A 12,351-nucleotide genomic window follows, 5' to 3' on the forward strand; every position below is an offset into this window, starting at 1 on the left:
GATTCCCAGGAGCAGGACAGGACATGGTCAGGGTACGGACCTAAGAAAGGACTCAGGCAGGCAGGAGTCCTTTGGGGCAGAGAAAGGGCACTGGACAGCATGTTCCACAGACCCCAACCCCAAGCCTGGTGCTCACTGAGGAGTACTGCGAGTGGCCTGACTTCTAAGGGCCTCAGCCTTCTTTGCAATATGTGAAGGTTGTATGCAGTGGCCACCTGTTGGCTGCCCTGTCTCCAGGAGATGACTTGGCCAGGCCTGGCCAAGCAGAGATCCAGTGATTGGTCAAGAGAGAACATGTGATCCAAGCTGGTCCTGGGGCAGGACCTGGGACATTTGCTGAAACTACTGGAAACCATCCTTTGTTAGGGAGAACTGAGCTAGTGAACCTTAATCTTTTTTTTTTTTTGTATATTTCTGAAGCTGGAAATGGGGAGAGACAGTCAGACAGACTCCTGCATGCGCCCGACCAGGATCCACCTGGCACGCCCACCAGGGACAACGCTCTGTCCACCAGGGGGCGATGCTCTGTCCCTCCAGGGCGTCGCTCTGCCGTGACCAGAACCACTCTAGCGCCTGGGGCAGAGGCCAAGGAGCCATCCCCAGCGCCCGGGCCATCTTTGCTCCAATGGAGCCTTGGCTGCGGGAGGGGAAGAGAGAGACAGAGAGGAAGGGGGGGGGGTGGAGAAGCAAATGGGCACTTCTCCTGTGTGCCCTGGCCGGGAATCGAACCGGGTCCCCTGCACACCAGGCCAACGCTCTACCGCTGAGCCAACCGGCCAGGGCCTGAACCTTAATCTTGAAAGTGCCAGGGGCCCTCTGGAGAAGAAAGAATCTGCCTGGAAATGACACTTTCCTAAAGAGAGGCAGAAACCTAGAGTCCTAACAGTTAACTGAGCACCTGGATCCTGCTATGCCTGAAGCTCCATCTTTGGAATTTTCTTAAAAATTAGAGTCTTGGCACTGACACCAAATGAGGCAGGTGTGACCATGAGTTTCTGTGACCTGGGAAGGAAACTAGGTAGAGGTTACAGTGGTGAGGGTGGGGGTTAAGTAAGTCACCAGAGAGGAAAAAAGGGAGATCACAAAGGGCCATGAATGCCAGGAAAGGAACTGTAATCATACCTGAGTTTTAGCAAGCTCCCTTCCATGGCAGCATGGGGAGAGGGAGGAGGCCAGGAGGCCAGGAGGCCAGGGAGGAGACTGGGCAAAGGTCTAGGCAAGTGATGCTGAGGCCTGAGCCTGGGTGAAGGCAGAGGCCCATGAAGAAGGGGAAGACACCTCCCTGCCAATGCTCCAGGTGAGGTCTCTGGGGCACCACTGCCCTTATGGCTCTGATCACTACAGGATGAGATGACCCCATTCACCTGGGCCCTAGGTCAAGAGGACAGATATACCCAGGCCAGGAAGGCAGTGCCCCAGGCCATTTACAGTGCAGTAGCCAGGACAGGGCAGGAGCAGACCACATGGGATCAAATCCTATCTTTGCCGCTTCTGGCTGCAGAGTCTTAGACACATAACTTAACATCTCTATGCCTCAGTTTCCCCAATTGTAAACTGGGAAGAATAAATAGTCCTGAACTCACAGAGAGGTGAGGATTAAGTGAGGAAACGAATGGCGAGAGCTAGAACAGAGTAAGACCTGGCACGGAGGAAACACTCCACAGCTGTCACTATTGTTTGCACTATTATTATGAGGGAGTCTGGGGGGACCCTGCCTACATGCCTTGCCATGGGTGAGGAGTGGGAGCCCATGTTCACTGGGCCCTCAAAAGCAGAGTGGGGAGCTCTGCTGTGGTCATGTGGGCACGAATCCTAAGTTGGCCACTGTGTCGTAGCTGTGGGGCCTTGGGAAGACCACTGGGTCTGTGCTCTGGTTTTCTCATCTGTCCACTGGGACCACAGTTCCTCCCTTTGGAGATGTTGAGAGGCAGTAAAGTCAAGAGTACATCAAGTGTGGGAAGGAACTGACAAGGGTGGCCCCAAGTCACAGAATGAAGGATGACCTGGTCCTGGCTCCTGACAAGCTCCCTACTGGAGGGTCTGGGGAAAGTAAGGCCATCCCAGTAGGCTGAGGCTAGAGAGACTGATGGACAGATCGATGGATGGAACAACTACATCTACCCCACAGCCCCTCCCTGAGTCCCAGTACTGGCCCACCCAGGAATGTGGCAGCTGCGTGACATCCACCCCACTGTCTCCAGAGCCCTAGGACTCACCAGTCAGACCCCCAGCCAGGGCTTCTTCCTCCTGCTGTAAAGTCCGGGAGCTCCCTCCACACCCCCTTGCCTTGGCCTCTGCTCTCTCCTCTGGGCAGAGAGCTCGCTCCTACCAGCTCAGGCTGGGAGGCATGCCCTCCCGGAGGCACCCATAGGGACTGAGCACTGCCCTCTGGAACTCCAGACCTGCCTGCTGCCCTTGCTGTCTGTGCTGGACAGCCCAGGGGACTCAGCCCCTTGCTACAAGACAGACAGCCCTGTCACCTGCTTACCGTGGCTAGGTGTCCCACCCCCTGCACTCTCTCCATGCCCTGGGTCTCGGAGAGTGGCAAGCCCAGTCTTAGCCATCCCAGGCCCCTCTCAGGCAGCAGTTCCAGGAACCAGCTCCTCCACTCTGCCTACAGGTCCCCCATTACTTACCGGCCTCTCCAGGGGTCTCCCGGTTGAGCCCACACAGCATGTCTGCTATTGTCCCAGCTGCCCACCAACTCCCTCAGGAGCCACGCTGCTCAGCCCCTCCTAGCCCTCCCCAGGGAGGGGCTGTGGGAGGGAAGCTCCCAGCTCCCACTGGCTGGGCACTGAGTCCACCCACTGCAGCAGGCGGCTCTCCACTTAAAGGGGACACGCTGCTATCATGTCTGGCTCCTGGATGGGGTTCAACAACCTCCCCACAGCCTGAGCAGATCTTTGAAGCTAGCACGCCTGGGGTCTCCCCCAGGACCCTCAGATAGACAGACCTCGGGTCTAGTTCAGCTATTCACTTGCCCTGGGACTTTGGCAGGTGATTGCCCTCCCCAGGTCTCAGTTTTTCCATCCAGAGAAGAGGAACAATGTCTTTCAAACTTTTTTTCTTTAAACAGCAGATTCCAACAGAATATTGCACAGAACTCCAAGACATAAACCAGTGCAGCCAATGGATGAGGCCAGGGCACATCCGTAGGTCTCTTGCTCTTGAAGGCCCCTGGGGCCCTTCCACTGACATTCTAGGCAGATGTAACCACCTCCCCCAGGCCTCAGTTTCCTCTTCTGTAGGGTGGAGCTTGGGGAAGATGAGCCCAGCAGCCTACCACATGGAGCATCCCCCCAGCCTTCTGGGAAGACTGAAGCTGGGCTGAGGATCTGCTTGCCTCTGGGCTTGATGGGCAGTAGCAGCTGGTCACAACTCCAGCCCCAGCTGGGCCTCAGCGCTGCTGCACACTCCTAGATTCCTCCATGCCAACTCAGTACTGACCCTGAAGACCTGGATGGATGCCCTCTTCCAGCTCCCAGCTGCTCCTGCCCTGCATCCCACCCACGTGTGTTGGCACCAACTGAGGGCCAGACACCACACAGGTGCTGCAAAGAAGTGTGGGTGATAGTGACGTGGGTGTCAAAGCCTGCAACATGTTGCATCCAGTTGAATGCAGCAAAAAATGAGGCACCCATGAAGTTCTTGGAGACATGGGAGTAAGCAGGTCTCACATTAATTCTGTGTCTTGCAGCAAATGGGAGAGTGCTTCCCAGTGGTTAGGGACCAGAGATTTCTTCTGAGTTCCCTCCTCAGCAGGGATGGCCAGCACAAAATCCAGCCCACAACTCCCAGGCTGCCCACACTGGCTCCTACCAGCCCGTTACTGATGGCACCTTCAGAGCAATTCAGACTCTAAATCTGGGATGGGGCCACTTGTACCCCTGTATCCATAGATTCGTGTTCCTCCACTGATGCTGCCTTACTGAGGGGCTTTCCTCTGGGTGACTTCAGGCAGGTCCCGGGGGGCAGGGTCCAGGTTCCAGGTGAGGTTCCCTTGGACCAGCAGTGAGGCCAAAGGTCAGAGAGAGACACCGGGATCTGAGCCATGAGAGCGATGGTGAGGCAGGTCACAGAGAGAGGACCTGTAAACGGGCCAGGCAGAGAAGGGACGCAGACTCTCCATGTGGTTCACAGTGCCAGGCCGTGGTCAGGACAAGGCTCTCATGAAGACCCAGCCCCATGCCAGGTAGGAAAGGACAAAGCCTTCTAGGCATGTAAATTGCTCTGACAGACCCTTGCCCTCTTTCCCTCCCATTTACAGCCCCGTCAGGAAAGAGGGCTTCACAGCACACAAGGATTTAGAGTTACATCCACCCCCTCTTCTAAGAAAATATTTGCTCGCCATTCAGATGCATTTAAATGAGCTATTAACATGGGCTGTCGGAAACCTCACCGTGTTTGTCTCTCTCACTGCTCCTTTGGAATTTACTTTTGTGGATGAGAAGCTCCTGGAAAGGTCGCGCTGTGGGTTATGGGAGAGCTTTTCTGTGCAGCGTTTCTCTGAGTGCCTGCTGTACCAGGCACCAGGGACTGAGACACCAGGAGACAGGCGGTAAGCAATGTCTTCCCGCTGCCCTCTGTCCCTATAAGCCCACTGGGCACATTCGCATTTGATTTTTGTTTGGAAGCAACTGTTAGTCCATTTTGGAACAAGGCAGGGTTTAAATAAATAATCAGCGCAGAGAAGTTAAGTAACTTGTCCAAGGTCACCTAGCTGTAAGAGTGGAGCCACACACATTCACATCTGATCTTAAAGGTGCTGATAAGGGTCTCTCAGAATTTCAAGGGCTTATACAGGGGTCCAGGAGGGCAGATGAGGAGCAGCCAGCTCTTGCTGGTGGTCCACTGAGAAGGTACCTTTGAACCTGACTTTGAAGGATGGGAAGGAACATGTCAAAAAAGGAAACAGCCATTGCAGATGTGAGCCCATGAACGAAATCCCATGTGACTAGTGAGGAGACCAGACGGAAGTGGAGATAGCGCCTGGTCATGAAGAGTCTACCGGGGTCTCACTCTTGCAAGTGTGGTCCTAGGACCGGCAGCCTGGGCAGCACCAGCACTGGTCAACAATGCTCAGGCCCTACGCGGCCTGCTAAATCTGAACCTGAATTTTAACAAGGTCCCAGTGGATGCAGATGAAGTATCAAAGCACAGTATTAGGAGTTTGGCTTTTCTCCTGCAGACAATGGGAGGTACAGATGGTTGTAGAGTAAGGGGGTGAGAAGGCTCTGCAAGGACCTCAGACGTAGAGCTCAGCGAAGGGAGAAGGGAGAGGATCTCCCTGGGAGAGCAGGAAGAGCTGCTGCCTGGCTCCAGAGATGACCTCTTTCCTCCATAGCTGCCAGACCTCTAGGAAACAGAGGAGACGCGGGGGCCCATGGATGGGTGTGTGCGGTGGCTGGGGGCCAGGCCTGCTAGGTGCCCTGGTGGCCAGCAGCTCTGGGTCACAGAATTCGCTCCGTATTTCCAGTGCAATGGATGGCCTGTGAGAACTGGGAACCTTAGGGGAGCTGGCAGGGCCACTGAGGGGTGGGCAGGCCCTCTGTGGTCAGAAAGAGTCCTGCCACCTTTGCATCCTCAGGTTTTGTGAGACAATTGGAGGATAGATTGCTGTGTGACCTGGGGCACATGTCTAAACTTCTCTGGACCTCAGCTTTCTCGCCTGTAGAATGGACACATATTGATAAGTCAAAAGCATTCATCCATCTACTTTTCTGCCATGAGTGTCACACCAACACTGTGGAAAGGACCAGAGAGGCAGAACTTGAAGGTCAGATGCACAAAGGTTCAAATCCCAGCTCTGCCAGCTATGTGATTCTGGGTGAGTCACTCTGTCTGAGCCTCTACTTACAACTGTTCAAGACATACTCACCAAGACATACTCATGATCTCTTCCTTACACGGGGCCACGCTCGCAGGGCCCTTCTTTGTGGGTTTTTTTTTTTTTTTTTTTTGCATTTTTCTGAAGCTGGAAACAGGGAGAGACAGTCAGACAGACTCCCGCATGCGCCCGACCGGGATTCACCCGGCACGCCCACCAGGGGCGACGCTCTGCCCACCAGGGGGTGATGCTCTGCCCATCCTGGGCGTCGCCATGTTGCGACCAGAGCCACGCTAGCGCCTGGGGCAGAGGCCACAGAGCCATCCCCAGCGCCCGGGCCATCTTTGCTCCAATGGAGCCTTGGCTGCAGGAGGGGAAGAGAGAGACAGAGAGGAAAGCGCGGCGGAGGGGTGGAGAAGCAAATGTGCGCTTCTCCTGTGTGCCCTGGCCGGGAATCGAACCCGGGTCCTCCGCACGCTAGGCCGACGCTCTACCGCTGAGCCAACCGGCCAGGGCTCTTTGTGTTTCTTAATGGAGCACCATTGGCACCACTGTTGGAACATTCTCAGGTGTGCTGAGCTGGTTGTCATACTGAAGGACCCCTGGTGTCCCTGACTCTCGCCCATCCACGGGCAGTGGCTGCTGCAATTAGGAACCAACCCACCCCACGCTGCACAGATGGAGAAACCAAGACCCAGAGAGGGCCCCCACCAGTGCAGAGCAAGGAGCCTGGACCCTGGCCTCTTTTCTTCCTCTCAGGCCCCAGGGCTGAAGCCATCATAACCACAGTCCATTCTGAGCCTACCAGGGGCCCAGAGTGACAGCCGGAAATGAAGTCTGGGTGCAGAGATGGCGATTTGAGGACAAGAGATAAACCTGTTATTGCTGTTCAGTTGCTGCTTCTCCCTCTCTCCTCACGCCACCCAGGAGGTCAGGCTGGGACAAGTGCTCCCCCACTTGGTGGTTAAACTTTCCTATTACATATGCATCATCATCCCCATTTTACTGGTGGGGAAACTGAAACCCAGTCTGTGATTCCACCACCCACAGGTGAGGGGGAACAGGTGACCCCCTCTGAGGTTTGGCACCCACTTTGGCCAAGTTGCCCAACATCTCCCCTCACCTCCAGTGCCTCTCACTTGACTTCAGGGCAGGCTATGTTGTGTTTCAGGGGTAATGCCACACCCCCAAGGCACTCCCAGGCTGTGGCCCCAGACTGACACCTGCCAGTTCCCAGCACCCCTCCCGGCAGCCTTACTCCGGCCCTGAAGGGTAAGGGGGCATGTAAGGCCAAGGGTCTCAGGTGTCTGCCAGAGCACAGCCTGTACAGCTGTGTGCACAGGCCGGGGGAGAGGGAGGCTCTGGGATTGCACAGAATCCCGCCGACGGTTCTTCAGGACAAGGTGGGGCAGAAACTCTGTGTGCCGAGCTTTGTTTTCAGCATTTCACACCTATTTTCTCATTTCACCTCCGTAGCATCCCCACTTCAGAGGTGAGGAAATGGGGCTCGGAGAGGTACAAGCACTTGCTCTTGGTCACAAAGAGCATGAGGGGTGAGCTGAGACTGGGACCCAGGCCCTCCTGATGCCATCTGCACAAGCACATGTCTCCTGACATGCGGATGGCATTAAGAAGGAATGGGCTCTCCTGAGACGATGAGACACACAGCGGGACACACAGCGGCAGCTGCAGGGGAACAAGGTTATCAGGGGAGGGCTGGGGCCTCAGTGCACCGGCATCTGATTACAGCGATGCCCTCTTGTGGCTGGTGGTCAATAAGGCTTGAGGAGGGGTGGGCATAGTCCTTTTCCTGTGCCCTCATGCCCAGTGGAGGGGGAGACTGGCCTCAGGCTAAGGTTCAGCTAGGTGGCTAAGACTGTGTCTGGAATCTTACCTTCTACCCTGTAGATCAAGCAGTACCCTCTGAGTAAGTGCAAATGCCCCAGGTGAAAAAGAAGGGGCTAACATTTATAGAACACATACTGGTTACCCAGCACTATGTGCCGGGTCTCTTGAAATCTTTCAAAAGCCCTGCTAACCTCATTTTACAGAGAAGACACCGAGGCCCAGAGAGGAGAAGGAACTTGGCCAAGGCCTCCAGCGAGGATGGGCTGAGGGTCAGATTGTCAGAATCAGGTACTCCCTCCTCGGGTCCTTTACATGCGCTTTTCCGTCCACCAGGAGCCCTCTTCCGGCTTTCATCCTTCAAACCCAGCCTAAACCTGCCTCTACCAGTAACCCACCCTGACTACACCAAGTGGGTCCCCTTTACCCTCTCACGGACTTTCCTCCAATGCATTTGCTCACTTGTTCTTTTCCACTAAATGGGAGACCCTCAATTGTCCTACTCATTGATTTCAACCCGATGCCTAGGACTGGGCCTTGCACACAGTAAACGCTAAGTGTTTGCTGAATGAGTGAATGGGAAATCAATGATGAACACACATAATCTCTGGATGACTATGTCAAAAAGAAACCAATAACATATCCTTTCTAACACTTCAATCTGATACAGCAAATCTTTCCTGTTATCTGGTACAGCTTGTACAACTCCACAAATGGGGTGCTCACCGCCTCATGAGCATCCCACTTTATTCCTAAACAGCTGCCAGGGATGAGAATCACTCTGATATTCTGAGCTGGAGCCTGCCTTCCTGTGGCTCCCCCAGGCCCCAGGCCCCCTGCCCCAGGACTGCCCTGCAGAGTCTCAGAGCGGTGTCTGGTCCCAGGTCATGAGCTCTGAGTCCTGGCAAGAGAAGAGCAGCTCAGAGTCTGGATGAAGCTTCAGTGGGGACCGGCCGGCTCCCCTCCCATCCTGAGGGCCTCTCCTCAGTGTGTGGCTGGAAATAGTGGGTGGCCATTCACGTTCACTCCATGGGTCTGGGGCAATGTTCATAAACCTATCGTTAATCCCTTATAGATTGCAGCATGCTTTTCACCTCTGTGGTGTCTGCTTCAGGCTGGAATATTCTCTTTTTACAGATGAGGAAACTGGAGGTCAGAGGACAAAAGACTGATGAACTTGGATGCCTGGCTCCAATCACAGTTCAATAGAAACATACTCTCAAATAGAGCTTTGCGTGGTAGTTCTTTCTGATTTTGTGCCCTCCTGGTGAACTCAACTATTGAAAGAGAACCCTGGAGTTGTGGACTAACAGGGGAAGCTCGGGCAGGGTGCTAACCTGGGAAGGACTGCACAGCCCAGTTCAGAGACCCAGGGAGCAGGTCCTCCACCGTGGAGGGGTGGGGAAGGGCTTTGCAGGGTTAGAGATGGGGTCTGGCAGAGGACACTTGTTTGAGGACAAGGTCTGACCCCGAGATTCTGGGCCAGTGCTGGCTGCCTGACAGCAGAGGGACCCATGTTCTATGGCATTACCCGTGCTGTTCCAGAAAGATCACTGGGAGGCTGCCAACTGGTGTCCAGACCAGCCTGGCCCCCCTCCAGCTTCACCTCCCCAGCACCAAGCACCTTGAGCCCACTCATGCCTCCCAGTCTTTACACTCGTGGCCCCACAGGAATATGCTCTCTCTAATCCCTCACCTGCTTGGCCAAATCCTGTAAGTCACCCTAAAATTTTCCCACTGTCCCTTCCCCCAGGAAGCCTTCCCTGATCCTCTAGCTGGTTAATGCCTCATCTGAGTCCCCAAAGCCCTCAGGCAGCCCTCAGCCTCACTTTTGTCAACTCACCCGTCTTCCCCAAGATGAGCCTGACACCAAGGTGGTGATGAACATTCTAGCCTGCCCCTTGCCAGCCTTTTAACACCCCCTCTTCCAGGAGCAGCATCACGGGGGCCTTCGAGGGTCCCTGCGTCCAAGTCTTTCTTCCACCTTGAGCTAAACTGGCCTTGACTTTCTCATGTTTAAGATGGGGGTACCTGTATGGGCTGGGGTAGGAGTGGGACCTGTGGTCTCTGGGGGATGCTTCAGCTCCACCCTCAGCCAGCCTCGGACTCCCTCACCTCAGTCCCCCAGCCGGCACTCCAAATGATCCCCGAATGTTTCCAAACTTCAAAAACCTTCCTCGACAGACCCACTCGGCAAATGGGGTACCAAGACTCATTAAGGGGCAGGAACCTTTCTCAAAGTTGCCTGCTGGGATCCCAGCTGCCCCTGTTGTGTGGTTGTGAGAGGTTGCTGAGTATGTGCCCCCCCCCACCTGCCCACACATCTGCTTATGAGTCACCACCACCTCGGCCAAAACAGCAAAATGCAGGGACTGGAGGGACAAGGTCAGTTCAAGGAGAACAAGCAGGCAGATATGAATAGGCCAAGAGGAGGCTTCCAGCCATGGGAGAGCAGAGTAAGGGGCCCAGAAAGGAAACTGAGGCTAGGAGGAGCAGGGACCTGTTCAAGGACCACAGAGTGGGGGCAGCCTAGGCCTCTTGTCTGATGGACATCCCTTCCACCCCATCAGGCCATCTCCCCAGAGAGGGAGACAGGCCAGTGGCCTTCACAATTATCCGTGCAATTAAGACAGGCAGATGGTCTTGCTGGACTGAATGTTCAAGCCGACAAACGGAAACAATGATGGGAGTTAGCTGACAAGACCAGTGCTGGTTGGGGTGGGTGACACAAGCATGGCGAATGTGCAATCAGGACATTCCCCCAAAGTGTGCACCTGGAATCTGGGAGGGGACAGGCTTAGCTGCCTGCTCTGCCCTATCAGGCTTCCCCAGACCTGGGCTCAACTCACGGAAGAAGGACAGACAGGTGGGGCAAGGACAGAGGTGGTGACCAGGTGGGGAGGGGGAGAGACCCTGAGAAGTGGGACTGCTCAGCCTGGAGGGGGGCCTGGGGGGACCCGGTCTCTCTTTCTGCAGCGCTGTCCTGGGGCAGAGGGAGCAGAGTGAGGCAGAGAGCCTTGGGGGACCCTGGTGAAGACAGACCAAGAGCCACACACTGGAAATGCAACAAAGGGTTTCCTTGCTCCTGGCAGGGAAGACGGGATAACTGACCACTGAGAACTGCCCCATGGTGAGCCATCTGGGCTTTGAAGCCAGACAGCTTGGCTCAGAGACGCAGACTGCCATTGCCTTCCTAGCTGTGTTTCCTTTGACAGGCCCTTCCTCTGAGTTTCCTCACCTGCAAAATGGGGCAATTTAGTTCACAGCTCACGGGGTTGTTGTGAGGATGAGAAAGTCCATGTCAGGTACTTAGCATGATGCCTGGCATATAGCAAGTGCTCAATACATGCTTGAGAAACAAAGAACAGGTACAGAGGTTCACTCCAGACCGCCAGAATTCCAGAAGCAATTCCTAGGAGGAAAGTTCATCCCTGGCTCCTTCATAAAGAAAGAAACCCCATGGCCTCCTCGGCAGCTAGTCTGAGCTTCTGGGCCCATTCATGGGGAGGCAGAGGCCTGGGGGCAGGTGCTGTTTTGGCACTGGGGGAGGGGATTGGTTTCCACATGGGGAATCAGATCTGAAACCCCAATCCAGCTGCTGCAGTGTGAAAATGCCAGGAGCCGGATGTGGAGGCGAGTTGGAGACAGAGGAGAGCCTCATTACAGAGGGAAGGAAGGAGTGAATAATTCATCACAGACACGTGTCATGGAGGGGTGGGTAGACAACACTGGGGGGAGGCACAGCACAGCCCTTCCCTGTGCCCAGGAGGCTCCATGCAGCGGCAGGAGAGATTAATATCCTTAATAACCTTGTTATCTCTAAAACTGCCCATTGTACCTCCAATGTATTACTCTGCTCGCCCTGGCCTGAGAGGCCAGGGATAGGCCCCTGCCCAGAGCCTCTCTGAGCTCATCTCCATTCCCCCCTGCCCCCCACTTCCCTTTTATGCCCTCTGCTCTAGACTTGCCAGCCTGGGAACACCCAATGAGTATCCATACCCTAGGACCTTTGCACGGGCAGTGGCCTCTGCCAGCTACATTCTTCCTCTGGATAGCTGCATGGCTCCCTCCCTCGTCTCCATCAAGGTTTTGTTCTAATGTCACCTCCTCAGGGTGGCCTTCCCTGAATACCCCATTTAAAACCACTACTCACACACCCCACTCGTCTCTCAGCTTTGTCTTTCTGCACAGCTTGCATCATTCCCAAGATGACGTTCTGTTCCCTGTCACCCCTAGGACGTCAGCTCTAGGAAGGCAGGGACCTAGGTTGGTCTTGTTCCCTGTTGTACCCCCAAGGCCTAGAACAGTACCTGGCATATGACGGGTACTCAACAGACAGCTATTGGATAAACAGATGGCACAGGGTCTTCTGCTGCCCCAACATCCACCAACTCTGCTCACTCACAGCCCTACCTCCTCACCTCTCACCTCGCACTTTAAAAACAGTTGTCCTCTGGCCCTGGCCGGTTGGCTCAGTGGTAGAGCGTTGGCCTAGTGTGCGGAGGACCCGGGTTCGATTCCCGGCCAGGGCACACAGGAGAAGCGCCCATTTGCTTCTCCACCCCTCCGCCACGCTTTCCTCTCTGTCTCTCTCTTCCCCTCCCGTAGCCAAGGCTCCATTGGAGCAAAAGATGGCCCGGGCGCTGGGGATGGCTCTGTGGCCTCTGCCTCAGGCGCTA

The 12,351-nt window shown here is 55.2% G+C and overlaps 1 protein-coding gene across 7 annotated transcripts in view; it reads right to left on the reverse strand.

The window, feature by feature from the left end:
• GRIP2 (glutamate receptor interacting protein 2) overlaps positions 1 to 12,351 on the reverse strand; it is a 105,451-nt gene that overhangs the window by 43,703 nt on the left and 49,397 nt on the right. The window contains exon 1 of one of the 7 annotated variants that reach the window (XM_066244922.1): positions 2,637 to 2,703. The exons of the other annotated variants lie outside the window; for them this stretch is intronic. Within the exon in view, the coding sequence (XP_066101019.1) occupies positions 2,637 to 2,676 (40 nt within the window). The 5' untranslated portion in view covers positions 2,677 to 2,703. Of the gene's footprint in view, positions 1 to 2,636; positions 2,704 to 12,351 lie in introns of those variants that run through there. 7 annotated transcript variants of the gene reach the window in all.

This window comes from Saccopteryx bilineata, chromosome 10 (assembly GCF_036850765.1).
Source record: "Saccopteryx bilineata isolate mSacBil1 chromosome 10, mSacBil1_pri_phased_curated, whole genome shotgun sequence".
NCBI classification, from domain to species: Eukaryota; Metazoa; Chordata; class Mammalia; order Chiroptera; family Emballonuridae; genus Saccopteryx; species Saccopteryx bilineata.